The 22,448-nt window shown below is 45.3% G+C and overlaps 1 protein-coding gene across 1 annotated transcript; it reads right to left on the reverse strand.

Moving 5' to 3' along the window:
• Nucleotides 1-487: 487 nt before the first annotated feature.
• On the reverse strand, nt 488-4,765 carry LOC142496632 (protein NYNRIN-like). The gene has a single exon (XM_075603292.1). It carries the CDS (start codon nt 4,763-4,765, stop codon nt 1,067-1,069), a length of 3,699 nt encoding a protein of 1,232 aa, XP_075459407.1. The 3' UTR covers nt 488-1,066.
• Between the last annotated feature and the right edge of the window lie 17,683 nt (nt 4,766-22,448).

Below are 22,448 nucleotides of genomic sequence, written 5' to 3' on the forward strand. Positions count from 1 at the left end.
CATAACCAATATATATCAAACATATGTGCAGTGTGATTCTGGAGTTCGGCAGAGGTTATAGATGAGTTAAAAGCGCAGAACCCTGAGTTAAATCTTCCTAGCTTTATTCCCGCATCGTTATTTGCTATAAAACATGTATAATTTCCATTATGTACTACAACTTCCCTAGGGGGTTTAACACTAGTTTTTATTGACACTAGGGGCACTAAATCCGGACAATCAGTAGAGTTCTCACCTTTCAATAGAACAATTAGACAATCGGTCTCATTCTCAGAGAGTAACAAAGGAACCGTAGTTAGATGAGCATTAGCGGCTGCACAGGCTATACAACTGACATTCTGACCAGAACTTTTAACAGTGTATTTTACCCATTCTATCCACATATTTTTCCTAATATCTGTTTGTGTCTCTATTTGGAATACATCTTCCCATGTTAACCCTGGAATTGGTAAAACCTCTTGAATTCGGACATCTAGTTTTTCTTTATTATTAGGTTGGGAGGTCGGCGGCACAGGTCTATTTTTTATATCTTTTAATTCTATTTGTCCCAACTTTGTGGTGAGAGAACCCCCGAACATTCCGAGTACATATTTTCCCATATCTCCCTCAGAAGGACTTTCCAATTGTAAATAAAAGGGTAGACAGCCTTGTCGTACCTTACCCTTGCATCTGGTAGCATCCCAAGTTCCCTTAGTGAGGGTTAGGCGGGTAAGGAGAGATTTCCCATTCTTGTCTTTCTTATCTAGTCCCCCCTTTGGCCTATATGCCCAATCATCTCCTGTGTTCCACCCTACATTTGACCAGTATCTGCACCACTCATTTCCTGGACTGGTGACACAAAGATATATTTGGGCCTGCTTATGTGCTGGAGATGTTGACCTATATGCGGGATTGTATGCATAGTTAATATAGGTGAGGGAAAAGGGGTTTTCGTCATAAGCACCACAATCCGCAACTTTACAAAAATCAGTTGTAAACGTTTGTAGGGGCAGGGAGGTGTTTACCCAGAAAGTGATTGGGGCAGCTTCAGCAGTGATCAATAGCGTAACAAGAAAAAGGATATGCATTATGGAGCTTCTACGGAAGACTTTTTGCAGTGAGAGGCGTGTATCCACGGTCCCTTCCCTTCAAGCTTCACTGCTGTAGGTGTGATCAGCAGAACTCGATATGGACCTTCAAATCTGGGCTCCAAACAATCGGGTCTCACGTGTTTCTTTAGGTACACGCTATCCCCAGGTAGAAAGGGGTGTACCGTGTCTCCTGTGGACTCTGGAAGAGAAGCAGACACTACAGAACGAGAGTTAGACAATTCTTGAGCAAGTGAAATTACAAATTGTACTACTTTATCTTGACCCTTTTGTAATTCCTGACTATCTATCTCTGGTATCCGGGGAGGGGACCCAAACAGAACTTCATATGGGGTAAGCCCATGTTTGGCCTGGGGCGTGTGTCTGACATGGTATAATGCTATAGGCAACAGATCTGGCCAGGGGAGGGGGTGATCTTGACTCATTTTAAGTAGTTTGGTCTTCAGTGTGCCGTTCATCCTTTCCACTTTCCCCGAACTTTGTGGGTGATAGGGAGTGTGGAGTCCCAAGTGAGCTCCCAACATAAACCATAGTTCCGCAAAAATAGAGGCCGTGAACGCTGGGCCTTGGTCGCTTTCGATCACCTCAGGTATACCAAATCTGCATGCTATTTCGATAAGCATTTTCTTAGCTGTAACCTTTGCCGTCATATTTTTGACTGGGTAAGCTTCAGGCCATCCTGAAAACATATCTACTACTAACAATGCATACTCGTATCCCCCGGCCGGGGGCATGTGAATATGGTCCACTTGGATTCTTTGCCATGGGTAATCGGGTTTGGCTAAATGCTGGGTGGGTACGGTCTGCGTGCTGCTGGGATTACAGGTCTGACAAACCTGACAGGCTCGATTGTATGCGGCCAATGTGGTACTGATTCCAGGAGCATGGTAGAATTTTCTCACATATGCTAGGGCTTGATTCTTTCCTCGGTGTGTGGCCCCATGTGCCCATGTTGCTACGGCTGGATACATCCTTCTTGGGAGACAGTATACATTGTCCTTCTTCCATAGGCCAGTTTTCTTTTCCACTGTCGCCCCATCTTTCCTCCACTGTTTCTTTTCTTCCGGTAATACCTTTGCCTGTTCCTGTTGTAGTTTAATAACTGGAGGTCGTGCTGTATTAATTTCGGGAAATTCTTCAGCTTTGATTTGTGCCTCCATTTCTTCTCGCTTCCTCTCTTGTGCCCGTGTGCTCACCATTGCTACTTCCGTGGCTTCTATTGCTAGCCATCTCTCTGACACAGATCCCAAGGCAGCTTGTTTGGCAGCTTGGTCAGCTAATTGATTTCCTCTTGCTTCTGTGCTGTCTACTTTTCCATGTGCCTTGACTTTGAGAACCGCTACCTGGATAGGTAGTCCCATAGCTTCCATGAGCCCTTGGATAAGAGCGGCATGCTTCACCGGTGTTCCTGAGGAGGTTATAAATCCTCTATTTCTCCAGATGGTACCAAAATCATGGGCAATGCCAAAAGCATATCGTGAGTCTGTTCTTATATTCACCCGTTTGCCTTCTGCCATTTCTAATGCTGTTTGTAATGCGATTAGTTCCGCTTCCTGGGCCGACCTGCCTGGTGGTAATGCTTCAGCATGCAGAATCTCTTTCTCCGTGGTGACGGCAAAACCGGTATGAAATCTGCCGCTATCATCGGCATACCTTGAGCCATCTGTCCAGAGTTCTAGGTCAGCGCCTGAGATGGCAGTAGTAGACATATTCTGTGGTTCCGATGTGTCTTGCTGTAGGGTGAGTAAACAGTCATGGGGGGACATCGGTGAACTTGAGGGGTTCGGTTCTTCCATTGGTTCCTCTCCCCCCTTTGGGATATGTGGCAGAAGAGTTGCCGGGTTGATAGTGGTACATCGTTGAAAAGAAACGTAAGACGGAAGAAGCAATGAGCACTGAAGTCTCAAATGGCGTTGATGCGAGAGATGTCGAGGTAATGTCAGCGAGAGAACAGCAGCCAAGTCATGTGGAGCTTGAATAATAACATCATGTCCGAGAGTGATGTCCGCCACTTTATCCAGCAGTACTTGGGCGGAATGGGCGGCTTTGAGACAACTCGGAGAAGTACGTGCAACCGGATCCAGCCTGCAGGAGTAGTACCCGACAGGGCGCTGTTTTTCCCGATGGGATTGTGTAAGAACTCCAGAAGCATGGCCTTCCTGCTCGGACACATATAGATTGAATGGCTTGGTATAATCTGGAAGGCCCAGTGCTGGTGCACTTGAAATGGCTTCCTTTAGAAGATTGAAACAGCGTTGATATAACTGATAGGCAACCGGGTCGGCCACATCGTCTTCCTTGGGACCTGTTTTCAGCGCGTCATATAGTGGTTGCATGAGCCTGGAAGCGTCAGGTATCCATTGTCTACAGTATGTGATAAGTCCAAGGAATGATTGCAGTTGGCTGATTGTGGATGGATAAGAGACAGATACAATAGCTTGTTTCCTTTCATCTGTCAGATGTCTGATTCCTTGTGATATACAATGTCCCAGAAAAACGACCTTAGGGAGGCACCATTGGAGTTTTGACTTAGAGACTTTACATTGGATGGAGGACAGATGTTGCAACAGGGAGACGGAGAGTGATTCCATCTGTTGGCTGTCGATTGGGCCACATAGCAGAAGGTCATCAACATACTGGAGTAGCGTAGCTTCAGGGTGAGCTAACACCCATGGTGAAAGAGAGAGTTTCAAAGCTTGGGAAAACTGGTTAGGGCTATTCTGGGCCCCTTGGGGTATTCTTGTCCATGTCAGTTGAGCTCCTTGGAAAGTAAAAGAAAATAAAAATTGGGAGTCCTCATGAAGGGGAACACTGAAAAAAGCATTGGCCAGGTCTATAACTGTGAAGAGACTGGCCTCGGGAGGGACTCCGCTGAGGAGAGTATTCGGATTGGGGACAACAGGGGTTTCCAGTATTGTTGCCGCATTGACAGCACGCAGATCTTGTACCAATCGATATTTATCAGGTTGACCTTTGACACTTTTCTTCTTGACAGGAAACAGAGGAGTATTGCAAGGTGAAGTGCAATACCTGAGCACCCCTTTCTCCAAATATGCATGAATTTGTATCTTCAGACTGGCTTCCTGTGCAGCTTTGAGAGGGTATTGAGGGATTCTTGGGTAAGGGACTCCAGGTTTCATCTGTACAACCACTGGGGGAACGGGAAGAAGCCCCACATCTTCAGGTCCCACAGACCATAAACTAGAAGAAACTTGAGGCTCAATATGGCTGGGAAAACCAGTATTTGGGTTGGATTGTTCTTGTAACAGCATCAACGGTAAAGCTCTGAGGATACAGATGTCTGGTGGCGTGTCTCCACCTTCAGGACGATGGAGAATAAGTTGCATGCCGCACTCATCATATGAGATATTTGCCCTTAGTCTTTGTAAAATGTCGGACCCTAGTAGATTTAGAGGGCAAGTGTTCGAGACCAGAAATCGAGCAACGACTTCTGAGAACGGTCCGAGAGGTACAGGGACAGTAAGGCGGCTCTTTTGCGGTTTTCCCTCTACTCCCATTGATGTCATCCAATCTTCGGAAAGTTCTATAGTGGGGGGAAGCAATTTCTTGGATATAACAGACGTGGACGCCCCTGAGTCCACCAGGAAATCCATAGGGACCTCTGCTACTGTGAGAGTGACTCTCCCACAAACAGCAGTTTGCCCTACTGCTGCCATGGCGGTCCCAGGTTGTCCCCCCTTTCAGGACCGGGGTGGAGGTCCCTCTGGTTGTTGGTCTGATCTGGGCTTCCTGCATTCTCTCCTGACATGTCCAACTATTCCACAGTTCCAGCAAGTTGGTCCGCCTTGGCTGCGGCCTCCTCCGTTTTGCCTCCTGTCTTGCCGAGGCCCATTATTTGGGTAGTATCCTTGTTGGGGGGTGTGTTGTGGATAGAAAGGTGCGTAGGCCGGGGCAGGGGCAGGGTAGGGGTATGGCTGTGGGTAAGGAGGGAAAGGAGGGGGCGGGTATGGATTATTACTGGGGGGTTGGAAAGGGGCGGGGGCGGATGGTGGAGGGAAAGGAGCAGGTGCGGGAGGCGAGGTAGCAAAAGATGGACATAAAACCGCATCCGTGCATTCATTTTCTTGCATCATTAGAGCAAGTGCTTTCTTTTTTCCTTTGTCTTTCAGTTCCTTTGCTTGTGACCGGGCAAACCCTTTAGCTACTAATATAGCGTCTTGCAATGTTCCCCCAATACAATCTGGGCGTATTGACATAATTTTGTCTTTCAGCTGTTCATTGAGTCCATCTACGAAAGCCTTAGTCAGGATCATACGGTGAGCCTTGGCTTGAGTGGCGAAGCCAAGATCTTCGAACAGTATTCTGATCCTGGAGCCGTACTGTTCCACTGATTCATCCGTTTGTTGTGTGATTTCTTGGAGTGAGCCCTGTAACTCTGTGAGTGCTTCCTGGGCCCAGAGTTTGAGTTGCTGACAATAAGTGAGTCCCGAAGAGTATGTATCAATAGGTTGTGACTGACTCTGGTCAAATGCCGGGGCCATCAGTGGCAGGAAGCTGTCTGTACATTTTATCTCCGTGAGAGACTGTAGATCCTGCCAGGTGCATCCGTAGGTTTTCTGGATCTGGCACATTCTCCTATAAAAAGGCATGGGTTGTTTCTCCGGGTCAGGTAGACCAGACACCAGAGTGGAAACTTGTGTAGGGGTGAACGTAACATACTGAAGACCAAGCTTGGGGACATTACACGGTGTGTTATCTGTCATAGCGGTGTGTTTACCCTCCGCGGTCGGCTCCGGTTTTATAACTGATTTCTCTTGGGTGTGGTAAATCTGGGAGTCGGGAAGTGGGGGCACGGCTGAGGGCACTATATCTGTGAGCGGGCCCTTGGATTGCAAAGCGGACATAAGGACTGGCATTCTTTCAGGTTTATTAGTGACTATTCTGATTTCTGAGAGTTGGGTAGATTGGGTGGCTATAAATTCTCGTATGGTATTTACAATAATATTCACAGCAGGTTCCAGTGGATACTGGAACAATCCAGTGGATACCAAAGGGAAAGCAACGGAGGAGATTCCGCGCTCAGCACAGGCCTGGTCTGACAAGTGAATAAGAGTATTCCAAATGACGGACCTTAATTGAGATTCGCATAATTCGGCGAAGTCAGGGTCGTACCGGGGGCCTACGGCATGTACTACACGGCCTACGGGTAAGTTACCGGGACCAGTGACAGCAATTTCCCCCGGTGGTATCGGGCCTGTTTTTGAAATAATTTCGTTGCAATCCCGCTGCATGGAGGGGCCTGCGGCCAGAGAGATACTTCGGGCCAGGCCGCCTTTGTGTTGGAGCTGTGAGTTAGCAGGGTTAACTATTACATCCACTGCTGCTGTTGTTATATCCCCAATCCCTATGCTGACATTAACTTGTTTACCCCGTGGTGTGACAAACGGTTTGGATAGGGCCGGAAACCATTGTTCCGGTGCCCGTGGACGCATGCTAGATGGCGGCGGTTTGGCAGAAATTATTGGTTTGGGGTTGATTCTTGTGAGCGGCGGGGCCCTGGGTGTGGAGGTGGGTAGCGGGTTAGGATCTTGTGTGAAAATTTGGTCAAATTCCGCCTGGTCTGATGTTTCAGACTCTGATTTCTCATCAGGCGCCACAGCCTGTCGCTGCCTTTCGAGTACAGCGCGGGCTTCCGGGGTACTCATAATTTGTTGGAGTGAGGGAATAGTGACCGAAGGAAAGAGTACTTGCAACGCGGACATAGCGTCATGCGTTTCACGGGTCACGGGGCTTTGCGTTCCAACAGGCTTAAGGCCTTGCGTGTCACCATACCCTTTTCCTGTATCCGGGCCCTGATAGAAGGAACCGGAAGGGGTGAGGATAGGATAGAGGGGGGCAGGTGGGGGCGGGGGTGTGGGGGCGGAAGGGGCTGGCTGTTCGGATAATGTGGGCGGTACTTTATTATCGGAGCCGGGGCGGGGCACACCACAGTTATAGCAAAAACCCCGCCATTCCGGATTTTGTATACCGCAATGGTGACAGACCCACCCCCTAGGGCTAGGGCGGGCGCCATCTTGGTATGGCGGCGGAGATGGGGTTTCCTCGGTTTTAACAGGCTTCATATATCCGTATAGGGGATCAGCATTTTCAGATCCACCCTCCCCCATTACTTCTTCATAACCTTCATCACACAATTTTCCCGCTACTCGTAGATGAGCCTGTGCCATCTCTAGAAAACCCTTATCCTCCAGTATTCCCCGGGATTCGGTTATCATTTTAGACCACAGGCTGGGTTGCAATCTTCCCGAAGACGGAACTCCAGCCAGTTTATACAGATTAGAAGCATTTTTGATATATTTCTTTCCTTCTCGAGTGCGGACTAAATCTAGTGCTGTCTGAGCCCCTGTGGGCAACACATGTTTTTTCTTAAATAAGTGCAACATCTCTGAATTCTCTGTTCGTCCCACTAATATCCCGTGGCCGGTCCTGTGTCACCGTCTCGAGGGAACCACTGGTTGGGTTACCGCCCTCAGACGTCGGGTCCCTGACCCCAGACACCCGGTACCGGAGACAGAGTATTATCTCAACGTCTCGAGGGAACCACTGTTAGGTTACTGCCCTCAGAATCTCAGTGCCTGTCCTGTTCCCCCTGTACTGGGCTGACAGCCTGCACTTTCATTCAGGGATTTTGCAATTACTGGTCAGAAAATCAATCAGACAACCCGCAATCTATTTCCCCATTAATACCCACTCGTTCTCTTAAATTCCCAACACTAATGCATTAATACACATACATATACGACCTCCAGTCAGCCGACAAAAATCCCACTCCACTTCGGGCTCCCACTTGCGGCACTGACTAACATATATAACATGTAAACATTCGTACAATTTAGCAACTTATAGGTGACCACAAGCAACTGAAGAGTATGATATTTTTAACAGTTCTAAACAGAGCGCGACTCTAAAGATCACACCGTTGTATCACATCAACGTGAGTGAAAGACCTAAACAGATTATACTACCTAGGCAGCAACCCACCGACTTGTCATAGGCAAGATAACACACAAATTGTATGCAAGAGCTTACCTTGACAATGAGGGTGATCAGTCCTCGGTTCGGTGTGTCACGGTCTCAGCAGCAAAATCAGCGACAGGTCAGTCTCTCGTGGTGAGCCGGAGTCACGCTCCCCCCTTCCACGTTGGGCGCCAAATAATGAGGTCGTGAATCTCACTATATCAGGGTCTCTCTCTTCAGTCACTTGCTCCGAATTCAGTCATGCATGCGCTAGCTCACTAAGAAAGACTCTGACACAAGGTTCAGCTTCAATCTCAGTACATGCGTTATCCCGGGGGTAACACAGGAACTGCTGCTTTATTGTTCAGCTCACACAGTTCATATAGCATACAATGGGGCGAGGCAGGGGGTTGGGTTTCAGCCAGATATATCTTGCTCCGGGACACGCTGTCGTCTCTCATTGGTACACATTGCTCTCTGGGGCGCATACATTCCCTCGTGCATGGGTGCGTGATCAGCTCGTGAGGGAATGTATCTCAGCCGGATGCGTCCATTCCAGGATGTTCTCAGGGTGCAGTCCCGAGAACAGGCGCCATCTTCACTTTGACTATATCTGGTTACAGGGCTGAGTTTATAACACTTTGAAATAATGGATAAACATATATTCACATAGTCTTTTCTACCTTCACACCGGGTCCATGGTTATGGGCGTATACTGGGGGCACGGGGACGACTCCCATTAACCCCTGACTATACCGGGGATACGCTTATCACATTGCCTTTCTGGTCTGTGCTGAAGCAGGGCATTCTGGCAGCCAATTGGCTTGACCTTTATTAGTGAGCCTGGTTACCCCCTCTCGGAACCACAGACTTAGAAATCGCCAGCTCATATACAGTGCATAAAATATATTTATATATATATACCCTTATACACCATTTTAAAAAAAAATATCACAAAATTCTTCTAAGTCCCTCGGGAAGAGTGAAAGACGCGCACGTTCATTTTCAGAGCTCCTAGACCTTCTTATAAGAAGTTAGCCAAAAAGTAGCTTCGATAAACGCTTAGGTTAAGTTTCAGAGTTGCTTCTAATGTACCAAAGCTGGACTTAGACATAATTTCACTCTCACAACATTATGGCTGGTTGGAGACAGTCCGAACCACAAGTACCGGGTCCATGGTTATGGGCGTATACTGGGGGCATGGGGACGACTCCAATTAACCCCTGACTATACCGGGGATACGCTTATCACAATGCCTTTCTGGTCTGTGCTGAAGCTGGGCATTCTGGCAGCCAATTGGCTTGACCTTTATTAGTGAGCCTGGTTACCCCCTCTCGGAACCACAGACTTAGAATTCGCCAGCTCATATACAGTGCTTAAAATATATTTATATATATACCCTTATACACCATTTTAATAAAAAAATATCACAAAATTCTTCTAAGTCCCTCGGGAAGAGTGAAAGACGCGCACGTTCATTTTCAGAGCTCCTAGACCTTCCTATAAGAAGTTAGCCAAAAAGAAGCTTCGAAAAACGCTTAGGTTAAGTTCAGAGTTGCTTCTAATGTACCAAAGCTGGACTTAGACATAATTTCACTCTCACAACATTTTGGCTGGTTGGAGACAGTCCGAACCACAAGTACCGGGACCATGGTTATGGGCGTATACTGGGGGGACGGGGACGACTCCCATTAACCCCTGACTATACCTGGGATACGCTTATCACAATGCCTTTCTGGTCTGTGCTGAAGCAGGGCATTCTGGCAGCCAATTGGCTTGACCTTTATTAGTGAGCCTGGTTACCCCCTCTCGGAACCACAGACTTAGAAATCGCCAGCTCATATACAGTGCATAAAATATATGTATATATATACCCTTATACACCATTTTAATAAAAAATATCACAAAATTCTTCTAAGTCCCTCGGAAAGAGTGAAAGACGCGCACGTTCATTTTCAGAGCTCCTAGACCTTCCTATAAGAAGTTAGCCAAAAAGAAGCTTCGAAAAACGCTTAGGTTAAGTTTCAGAGTTTCTTCTAATGTACCAAAGCTGGACTTAGACATAATTTCACTCTCACAACATTATGTCTGGTTGGAGACAGTCCGAACCACAAGTACCGGGTCCATGGTTATGGGCGTATACTGGGGGCACGGGGACGACTCCCATTAACCCCTGACTGTACCGGGGATACGCTTATCACATTGCCTTTCTGGTCTGTGCTGAAGCAGGGCATTCTGGCAGCCAATTGGCTTGACCTTTATTAGTGAGCCTGGTTACCCCCTCTCGGAACCACAGACTTAGAAATCGCCAGCTCATATACAGTGCATAAAATATATTTATATATATACCCTTATACACCATTTTAATAAAAAATATCACAAAATTCTTCTAAGTCCCTCGGGAAGAGTGAAAGACGCGCACGTTCATTTTCAGAGCTCCTAGACCTTCCTATAAGAAGTTAGCCAAAAAGTAGCTTCGAAAAACGCTTAGGTTAAGTTTCAGAGTTGCTTCTAATGTACCAAAGCTGGACTTAGACATAATTTCACTCTCACAACATTTTGGCTGGTTGGAGACAGTCCGAACCACAAGTACCGGGTCCATGGTTATGGGCGTATACTGGGGGCATGGGGACGACTCCCATTAACCCCTGACTATACCGGGGATACGCTTATCACAATGCCTTTCTGGTCTGTGCTGAAGCTGGGCATTCTGGCAGCCAATTGGCTTGACCTTTATTAGTGAGCCTGGTTACCCCCTCTCGGAACCACAGACTTAGAATTCGCCAGCTCATATACAGTGCTTAAAATATATTTATATATATACCCTTATACACCATTTTAATAAAAAAATATCACAAAATTCTTCTAAGTCCCTCGGGAAGAGTGAAAGACGCGCACGTTCATTTTCAGAGCTCCTAGACCTTCCTATAAGAAGTTAGCCAAAAAGAAGCTTCGAAAAACGCTTAGGTTAAGTTTCAGAGTTGCTTCTAATGTACCAAAGCTGGACTTAGACATAATTTCACTCTCACAACATTTTGGCTGGTTGGAGACAGTCCGAACCACAAGTACCGGGACCATGGTTATGGGCGTATACTGGGGGGACGGGGACGACTCCCATTAACCCCTGACTATACCTGGGATACGCTTATCACAATGCCTTTCTGGTCTGTGCTGAAGCAGGGCATTCTGGCAGCCAATTGGCTTGACCTTTATTAGTGAGCCTGGTTACCCCCTCTCGGAACCACAGACTTAGAAATCGCCAGCTCATATACAGTGCATAAAATATATGTATATATATACCCTTATACACCATTTTAATAAAAAATATCACAAAATTCTTCTAAGTCCCTCGGAAAGAGTGAAAGACGCGCACGTTCATTTTCAGAGCTCCTAGACCTTCCTATAAGAAGTTAGCCAAAAAGAAGCTTCGAAAAACGCTTAGGTTAAGTTTCAGAGTTTCTTCTAATGTACCAAAGCTGGACTTAGACATAATTTCACTCTCACAACATTATGTCTGGTTGGAGACAGTCCGAACCACAAGTACCGGGTCCATGGTTATGGGCGTATACTGGGGGCACGGGGACGACTCCCATTAACCCCTGACTGTACCGGGGATACGCTTATCACATTGCCTTTCTGGTCTGTGCTGAAGCAGGGCATTCTGGCAGCCAATTGGCTTGACCTTTATTAGTGAGCCTGGTTACCCCCTCTCGGAACCACAGACTTAGAAATCGCCAGCTCATATACAGTGCATAAAATATATTTATATATATACCCTTATACACCATTTTAATAAAAAATATCACAAAATTCTTCTAAGTCCCTCGGGAAGAGTGAAAGACGCGCACGTTCATTTTCAGAGCTCCTAGACCTTCCTATAAGAAGTTAGCCAAAAAGTAGCTTCGAAAAACGCTTAGGTTAAGTTTCAGAGTTGCTTCTAATGTACCAAAGCTGGACTTAGACATAATTTCACTCTCACAACATTTTGGCTGGTTGGAGACAGTCCGAACCACAAGTACCGGGTCCATGGTTATGGGCGTATACTGGGGGCATGGGGACGACTCCCATTAACCCCTGACTATACCGGGGATACGCTTATCACAATGCCTTTCTGGTCTGTGCTGAAGCTGGGCATTCTGGCAGCCAATTGGCTTGACCTTTATTAGTGAGCCTGGTTACCCCCTCTCGGAACCACAGACTTAGAATTCGCCAGCTCATATACAGTGCTTAAAATATATTTATATATATACCCTTATACACCATTTTAATAAAAAAATATCACAAAATTCTTCTAAGTCCCTCGGGAAGAGTGAAAGACGCGCACGTTCATTTTCAGAGCTCCTAGACCTTCCTATAAGAAGTTAGCCAAAAAGAAGCTTCGAAAAACGCTTAGGTTAAGTTTCAGAGTTGCTTCTAATGTACCAAAGCTGGACTTAGACATAATTTCACTCTCACAACATTTTGGCTGGTTGGAGACAGTCCGAACCACAAGTACCGGGACCATGGTTATGGGCGTATACTGGGGGGACGGGGACGACTCCCATTAACCCCTGACTATACCTGGGATACGCTTATCACAATGCCTTTCTGGTCTGTGCTGAAGCAGGGCATTCTGGCAGCCAATTGGCTTGACCTTTATTAGTGAGCCTGGTTACCCCCTCTCGGAACCACAGACTTAGAAATCGCCAGCTCATATACAGTGCATAAAATATATGTATATATATACCCCTATACACCATTTTAATAAAAAATATCACAAAATTCTTCTAAGTCCCTCGGAAAGAGTGAAAGACGCGCACGTTCATTTTCAGAGCTCCTAGACCTTCCTATAAGAAGTTAGCCAAAAAGTAGCTTCGAAAAACGCTTAGGTTAAGTTTCAGAGTTTCTTCTAATGTACCAAAGCTGGACTTAGACATAATTTCACTCTCACAACATTATGTCTGGTTGGAGACAGTCCGAACCACAAGTACCGGGTCCATGGTTATGGGCGTATACTGGGGGCACGGGGACGACTCCCATTAACCCCTGACTGTACCGGGGATACGCTTATCACATTGCCTTTCTGGTCTGTGCTGAAGCAGGGCATTCTGGCAGCCAATTGGCTTGACCTTTATTAGTGAGCCTGGTTACCCCCTCTCGGAACCACAGACTTAGAAATCGCCAGCTCATATACAGTGCATAAAATATATTTATATATATACCCTTATACACCATTTTAATAAAAAATATCACAAAATTCTTCTAAGTCCCTCGGGAAGAGTGAAAGACGCGCACGTTCATTTTCAGAGCTCCTAGACCTTCCTATAAGAAGTTAGCCAAAAAGTAGCTTCGAAAAACGCTTAGGTTAAGTTTCAGAGTTGCTTCTAATGTACCAAAGCTGGACTTAGACATAATTTCACTCTCACAACATTTTGGCTGGTTGGAGACAGTCCGAACCACAAGTACCGGGTCCATGGTTATGGGCGTATACTGGGGGCATGGGGACGACTCCCATTAACCCCTGACTATACCGGGGATACGCTTATCACAATGCCTTTCTGGTCTGTGCTGAAGCTGGGCATTCTGGCAGCCAATTGGCTTGACCTTTATTAGTGAGCCTGGTTACCCCCTCTCGGAACCACAGACTTAGAATTCGCCAGCTCATATACAGTGCTTAAAATATATTTATATATATACCCTTATACACCATTTTAATAAAAAAATATCACAAAATTCTTCTAAGTCCCTCGGGAAGAGTGAAAGACGCGCACGTTCATTTTCAGAGCTCCTAGACCTTCCTATAAGAAGTTAGCCAAAAAGAAGCTTCGAAAAACGCTTAGGTTAAGTTTCAGAGTTGCTTCTAATGTACCAAAGCTGGACTTAGACATAATTTCACTCTCACAACATTTTGGCTGGTTGGAGACAGTCCGAACCACAAGTACCGGGACCATGGTTATGGGCGTATACTGGGGGGACGGGGACGACTCCCATTAACCCCTGACTATACCTGGGATACGCTTATCACAATGCCTTTCTGGTCTGTGCTGAAGCAGGGCATTCTGGCAGCCAATTGGCTTGACCTTTATTAGTGAGCCTGGTTACCCCCTCTCGGAACCACAGACTTAGAAATCGCCAGCTCATATACAGTGCATAAAATATATTTATATATATACCCTTATACACCATTTTAATAAAAAATATCACAAAATTCTTCTAAGTCCCTCGGAAAGAGTGAAAGACGCGCACGTTCATTTTCAGAGCTCCTAGACCTTCCTATAAGAAGTTAGCCAAAAAGTAGCTTCGAAAAACGCTTAGGTTAAGTTTCAGAGTTTCTTCTAATGTACCAAAGCTGGACTTAGACATAATTTCACTCTCACAACATTATGTCTGGTTGGAGACAGTCCGAACCACAAGTACCGGGTCCATGGTTATGGGCGTATACTGGGGGCACGGGGACGACTCCCATTAACCCCTGACTGTACCGGGGATACGCTTATCACATTGCCTTTCTGGTCTGTGCTGAAGCAGGGCATTCTGGCAGCCAATTGGCTTGACCTTTATTAGTGAGCCTTGTTACCCCCTCTCGGAACCACAGACTTAGAAATCGCCAGCTCATATACAGTGCATAAAATATATTTATATATATACCCTTATACACCATTTTAATAAAAAATATCACAAAATTCTTCTAAGTCCCTCGGGAAGAGTGAAAGACGCGCACGTTCATTTTCAGAGCTCCTAGACCTTCCTATAAGAAGTTAGCCAAAAAGTAGCTTCGAAAAACGCTTAGGTTAAGTTTCAGAGTTGCTTCTAATGTACCAAAGCTGGACTTAGACATAATTTCACTCTCACAACATTATGTCTGGTTGGAGACAGTCCGAACCACAAGTACCGGGTCCATGGTTATGGGCGTATACTGGGGGCACGGGGACGACTCCCATTAACCCCTGACTATACCGGGGATACGCTTATCACAATGCCTTTCTGTTTTGTGCTGAAGCAGGGCATTCTGGCAGCCAATTGGCTTGACCTTTATTAGTGAGCCTGGTTACCCCCTCTCGGAACCACAGACTTAGAATTCGCCAGCTCATATACAGTGCATAAAATATATTTATATATATACCCTTATACACCATTTTAATAAAAAATATCACAAAATTCTTCTAAGTCCCTCGGGAAGAGTGAAAGACGCGCACGTTCATTTTCAGAGCTCCTAGACCTTCCTATAAGAAGTTAGCCAAAAAGTAGCTTCGAAAAACGCTTAGGTTAAGTTTCAGAGTTGCTTCTAATGTACCAAAGCTGGACTTAGACATAATTTCACTCTCACAACATTTTGGCTGGTTGGAGACAGTCCGAACCACAAGTACCGGGTCCATGGTTATGGGCGTATACTGGGGGCATGGGGACGACTCCCATTAACCCCTGACTATACCGGGGATACGCTTATCACAATGCCTTTCTGGTCTGTGCTGAAGCTGGGCATTCTGGCAGCCAATTGGCTTGACCTTTATTAGTGAGCCTGGTTACCCCCTCTCGGAACCACAGACTTAGAATTCGCCAGCTCATATACAGTGCTTAAAATATATTTATATATATACCCTTATACACCATTTTAATAAAAAAATATCACAAAATTCTTCTAAGTCCCTCGGGAAGAGTGAAAGACGCGCACGTTCATTTTCAGAGCTCCTAGACCTTCCTATAAGAAGTTAGCCAAAAAGAAGCTTCGAAAAACGCTTAGGTTAAGTTTCAGAGTTGCTTCTAATGTACCAAAGCTGGACTTAGACATAATTTCACTCTCACAACATTTTGGCTGGTTGGAGACAGTCCGAACCACAAGTACCGGGACCATGGTTATGGGCGTATACTGGGGGGACGGGGACGACTCCCATTAACCCCTGACTATACCTGGGATACGCTTATCACAATGCCTTTCTGGTCTGTGCTGAAGCAGGGCATTCTGGCAGCCAATTGGCTTGACCTTTATTAGTGAGCCTGGTTACCCCCTCTCGGAACCACAGACTTAGAAATCGCCAGCTCATATACAGTGCATAAAATATATGTATATATATACCCTTATACACCATTTTAATAAAAAATATCACAAAATTCTTCTAAGTCCCTCGGAAAGAGTGAAAGACGCGCACGTTCATTTTCAGAGCTCCTAGACCTTCCTATAAGAAGTTAGCCAAAAAGAAGCTTCGAAAAACGCTTAGGTTAAGTTTCAGAGTTTCTTCTAATGTACCAAAGCTGGACTTAGACATAATTTCACTCTCACAACATTATGTCTGGTTGGAGACAGTCCGAACCACAAGTACCGGGTCCATGGTTATGGGCGTATACTGGGGGCACGGGGACGACTCCCATTAACCCCTGACTGTACCGGGGATACGCTTATCACATTGCCTTTCTGGTCTGTGCTGAAGCAGGGCATTCTGGCAGCCAATTGGCTTGACCTTTATTAGTGAGCCTGGTTACCCCCTCTCGGAACCACAGACTTAGAAATCGCCAGCTCATATACAGTGCATAAAATATATTTATATATATACCCTTATACACCATTTTAATAAAAAATATCACAAAATTCTTCTAAGTCCCTCGGGAAGAGTGAAAGACGCGCACGTTCATTTTCAGAGCTCCTAGACCTTCCTATAAGAAGTTAGCCAAAAAGTAGCTTCGAAAAACGCTTAGGTTAAGTTTCAGAGTTGCTTCTAATGTACCAAAGCTGGACTTAGACATAATTTCACTCTCACAACATTTTGGCTGGTTGGAGACAGTCCGAACCACAAGTACCGGGTCCATGGTTATGGGCGTATACTGGGGGCATGGGGACGACTCCCATTAACCCCTGACTATACCGGGGATACGCTTATCACAATGCCTTTCTGGTCTGTGCTGAAGCTGGGCATTCTGGCAGCCAATTGGCTTGACCTTTATTAGTGAGCCTGGTTACCCCCTCTCGGAACCACAGACTTAGAATTCGCCAGCTCATATACAGTGCTTAAAATATATTTATATATATACCCTTATACACCATTTTAATAAAAAAATATCACAAAATTCTTCTAAGTCCCTCGGGAAGAGTGAAAGACGCGCACGTTCATTTTCAGAGCTCCTAGACCTTCCTATAAGAAGTTAGCCAAAAAGAAGCTTCGAAAAACGCTTAGGTTAAGTTTCAGAGTTGCTTCTAATGTACCAAAGCTGGACTTAGACATAATTTCACTCTCACAACATTTTGGCTGGTTGGAGACAGTCCGAACCACAAGTACCGGGACCATGGTTATGGGCGTATACTGGGGGGACGGGGACGACTCCCATTAACCCCTGACTATACCTGGGATACGCTTATCACAATGCCTTTCTGGTCTGTGCTGAAGCAGGGCATTCTGGCAGCCAATTGGCTTGACCTTTATTAGTGAGCCTGGTTACCCCCTCTCGGAACCACAGACTTAGAAATCGCCAGCTCATATACAGTGCATAAAATATATGTATATATATACCCCTATACACCATTTTAATAAAAAATATCACAAAATTCTTCTAAGTCCCTCGGAAAGAGTGAAAGACGCGCACGTTCATTTTCAGAGCTCCTAGACCTTCCTATAAGAAGTTAGCCAAAAAGTAGCTTCGAAAAACGCTTAGGTTAAGTTTCAGAGTTTCTTCTAATGTACCAAAGCTGGACTTAGACATAATTTCACTCTCACAACATTATGTCTGGTTGGAGACAGTCCGAACCACAAGTACCGGGTCCATGGTTATGGGCGTATACTGGGGGCACGGGGACGACTCCCATTAACCCCTGACTGTACCGGGGATACGCTTATCACATTGCCTTTCTGGTCTGTGCTGAAGCAGGGCATTCTGGCAGCCAATTGGCTTGACCTTTATTAGTGAGCCTGGTTACCCCCTCTCGGAACCACAGACTTAGAAATCGCCAGCTCATATACAGTGCATAAAATATATTTATATATATACCCTTATACACCATTTTAATAAAAAATATCACAAAATTCTTCTAAGTCCCTCGGGAAGAGTGAAAGACGCGCACGTTCATTTTCAGAGCTCCTAGACCTTCCTATAAGAAGTTAGCCAAAAAGTAGCTTCGAAAAACGCTTAGGTTAAGTTTCAGAGTTGCTTCTAATGTACCAAAGCTGGACTTAGACATAATTTCACTCTCACAACATTTTGGCTGGTTGGAGACAGTCCGAACCACAAGTACCGGGTCCATGGTTATGGGCGTATACTGGGGGCATGGGGACGACTCCCATTAACCCCTGACTATACCGGGGATACGCTTATCACAATGCCTTTCTGGTCTGTGCTGAAGCTGGGCATTCTGGCAGCCAATTGGCTTGACCTTTATTAGTGAGCCTGGTTACCCCCTCTCGGAACCACAGACTTAGAATTCGCCAGCTCATATACAGTGCTTAAAATATATTTATATATATACCCTTATACACCATTTTAATAAAAAAATATCACAAAATTCTTCTAAGTCCCTCGGGAAGAGTGAAAGACGCGCACGTTCATTTTCAGAGCTCCTAGACCTTCCTATAAGAAGTTAGCCAAAAAGAAGCTTCGAAAAACGCTTAGGTTAAGTTTCAGAGTTGCTTCTAATGTACCAAAGCTGGACTTAGACATAATTTCACTCTCACAACATTTTGGCTGGTTGGAGACAGTCCGAACCACAAGTACCGGGACCATGGTTATGGGCGTATACTGGGGGGACGGGGACGACTCCCATTAACCCCTGACTATACCTGGGATACGCTTATCACAATGCCTTTCTGGTCTGTGCTGAAGCAGGGCATTCTGGCAGCCAATTGGCTTGACCTTTATTAGTGAGCCTGGTTACCCCCTCTCGGAACCACAGACTTAGAAATCGCCAGCTCATATACAGTGCATAAAATATATTTATATATATACCCTTATACACCATTTTAATAAAAAATATCACAAAATTCTTCTAAGTCCCTCGGAAAGAGTGAAAGACGCGCACGTTCATTTTCAGAGCTCCTAGACCTTCCTATAAGAAGTTAGCCAAAAAGTAGCTTCGAAAAACGCTTAGGTTAAGTTTCAGAGTTTCTTCTAATGTACCAAAGCTGGACTTAGACATAATTTCACTCTCACAACATTATGTCTGGTTGGAGACAGTCCGAACCACAAGTACCGGGTCCATGGTTATGGGCGTATACTGGGGGCACGGGGACGACTCCCATTAACCCCTGACTGTACCGGGGATACGCTTATCACATTGCCTTTCTGGTCTGTGCTGAAGCAGGGCATTCTGGCAGCCAATTGGCTTGACCTTTATTAGTGAGCCTTGTTACCCCCTCTCGGAACCACAGACTTAGAAATCGCCAGCTCATATACAGTGCATAAAATATATTTATATATATACCCTTATACACCATTTTAATAAAAAATATCACAAAATTCTTCTAAGTCCCTCGGGAAGAGTGAAAGACGCGCACGTTCATTTTCAGAGCTCCTAGACCTTCCTATAAGAAGTTAGCCAAAAAGTAGCTTCGAAAAACGCTTAGGTTAAGTTTCAGAGTTGCTTCTAATGTACCAAAGCTGGACTTAGACATAATTTCACTCTCACAACATTATGTCTGGTTGGAGACAGTCCGAACCACAAGTACCGGGTCCATGGTTATGGGCGTATACTGGGGGCACGGGGACGACTCCCATTAACCCCTGACTATACCGGGGATACGCTTATCACAATGCCTTTCTGTTTTGTGCTGAAGCAGGGCATTCTGGCAGCCAATTGGCTTGACCTTTATTAGTGAGCCTGGTTACCCCCTCTCGGAACCACAGACTTAGAATTCGCCAGCTCATATACAGTGCATAAAATATATTTATATATATACCCTTATACACCATTTTAATAAAAAATATCACAAAATTCTTCTAAATCCCTCGGGAAGAGTGAAAGACGCGCACGTTCATTTTCAGAGCTCCTAGACCTTCTTATAAGAAGTTAGCCAAAAAGTAGCTTCTTAAAACGCTTAGGTTAAGTTTCAGAGTTTCTTCTAATGTACCAAAGCTGGACTTAGACATAATTTCACTCTCACAACATTATGTCTGGTTGGAGACAGTCCGAACCACAAGTACCGGGTCCATGGTTATGGGCGTATACTGGGGGCACGGGGACGACTCCCATTAACCCCTGACTGTACCGGGGATACGCTTATCACATTGCCTTTCTGGTCTGTGCTGAAGCAGGGCATTCTGGCAGCCAATTGGCTTGACCTTTATTAGTGAGCCTGGTTACCCCCTCTCGGAACCACAGACTTAGAAATCGCCAGCTCATATACAGTGCATAAAATATATTTATATATATACCCTTATACACCATTTTAATAAAAAATATCACAAAATTCTTCTAAGTCCCTCGGGAAGAGTGAAAGACGCGCACGTTCATTTTCAGAGCTCCTAGACCTTCCTATAAGAAGTTAGCCAAAAAGTAGCTTCGAAAAACGCTTAGGTTAAGTTTCAGAGTTGCTTCTAATGTACCAAAGCTGGACTTAGACATAATTTCACTCTCACAACATTTTGGCTGGTTGGAGACAGTCCGAACCACAAGTACCGGGTCCATGGTTATGGGCGTATACTGGGGGCATGGGGACGACTCCCATTAACCCCTGACTATACCGGGGATACGCTTATCACAATGCCTTTCTGGTCTGTGCTGAAGCTGGGCATTCTGGCAGCCAATTGGCTTGACCTTTATTAGTGAGCCTGGTTACCCCCTCTCGGAACCACAGACTTAGAATTCGCCAGCTCATATACAGTGCTTAAAATATATTTATATATATACCCTTATACACCATTTTAATAAAAAAATATCACAAAATTCTTCTAAGTCCCTCGGGAAGAGTGAAAGACGCGCACTTTCATTTTCAGAGCTCCTAGACCTTCCTATAAGAAGTTAGCCAAAAAGAAGCTTCGAAAAACGCTTAGGTTAAGTTTCAGAGTTGCTTCTAATGTACCAAAGCTGGACTTAGACATAATTTCACTCTCACAACATTTTGGCTGGTTGGAGACAGTCCGAACCACAAGTACCGGGACCATGGTTATGGGCGTATACTGGGGGGACGGGGACGACTCCCATTAACCCCTGACTATACCTGGGATACGCTTATCACAATGCCTTTCTGGTCTGTGCTGAAGCAGGGCATTCTGGCAGCCAATTGGCTTGACCTTTATTAGTGAGCCTGGTTACCCCCTCTCGGAACCACAGACTTAGAAATCGCCAGCTCATATACAGTGCATAAAATATATGTATATATATACCCTTATACACCATTTTAATAAAAAATATCACAAAATTCTTCTAAGTCCCTCGGAAAGAGTGAAAGACGCGCACGTTCATTTTCAGAGCTCCTAGACCTTCCTATAAGAAGTTAGCCAAAAAGAAGCTTCGAAAAACGCTTAGGTTAAGTTTCAGAGTTTCTTCTAATGTACCAAAGCTGGACTTAGACATAATTTCACTCTCACAACATTATGTCTGGTTGGAGACAGTCCGAACCACAAGTACCGGGTCCATGGTTATGGGCGTATACTGGGGGCACGGGGACGACTCCCATTAACCCCTGACTGTACCGGGGATACGCTTATCACATTGCCTTTCTGGTCTGTGCTGAAGCAGGGCATTCTGGCAGCCAATTGGCTTGACCTTTATTAGTGAGCCTGGTTACCCCCTCTCGGAACCACAGACTTAGAAATCGCCAGCTCATATACAGTGCATAAAATATATTTATATATATACCCTTATACACCATTTTAATAAAAAATATCACAAAATTCTTCTAAGTCCCTCGGGAAGAGTGAAAGACGCGCACGTTCATTTTCAGAGCTCCTAGACCTTCCTATAAGAAGTTAGCCAAAAAGTAGCTTCGAAAAACGCTTAGGTTAAGTTTCAGAGTTGCTTCTAATGTACCAAAGCTGGACTTAGACATAATTTCACTCTCACAACATTTTGGCTGGTTGGAGACAGTCCGAACCACAAGTACCGGGTCCATGGTTATGGGCGTATACTGGGGGCATGGGGACGACTCCCATTAACCCCTGACTATACCGGGGATACGCTTATCACAATGCCTTTCTGGTCTGTGCTGAAGCTGGGCATTCTGGCAGCCAATTGGCTTGACCTTTATTAGTGAGCCTGGTTACCCCCTCTCGGAACCACAGACTTAGAATTCGCCAGCTCATATACAGTGCTTAAAATATATTTATATATATACCCTTATACACCATTTTAATAAAAAAATATCACAAAATTCTTCTAAGTCCCTCGGGAAGAGTGAAAGACGCGCACGTTCATTTTCAGAGCTCCTAGACCTTCCTATAAGAAGTTAGCCAAAAAGAAGCTTCGAAAAACGCTTAGGTTAAGTT

The sequence above is a fragment of the Ascaphus truei genome, chromosome 6 (genome assembly GCF_040206685.1).
Source record: "Ascaphus truei isolate aAscTru1 chromosome 6, aAscTru1.hap1, whole genome shotgun sequence".
NCBI classification, from domain to species: domain Eukaryota; kingdom Metazoa; phylum Chordata; class Amphibia; order Anura; family Ascaphidae; genus Ascaphus; species Ascaphus truei.

What these genes read in the sequence shown, in the direction of transcription:
- LOC142496632 (XM_075603292.1), bottom strand. Translation starts at nt 4,765, where the DNA reads ATGGCAGCAGTAGGGCAAACTGCTGTTTGTGGGAGAGTCACTCTCACA.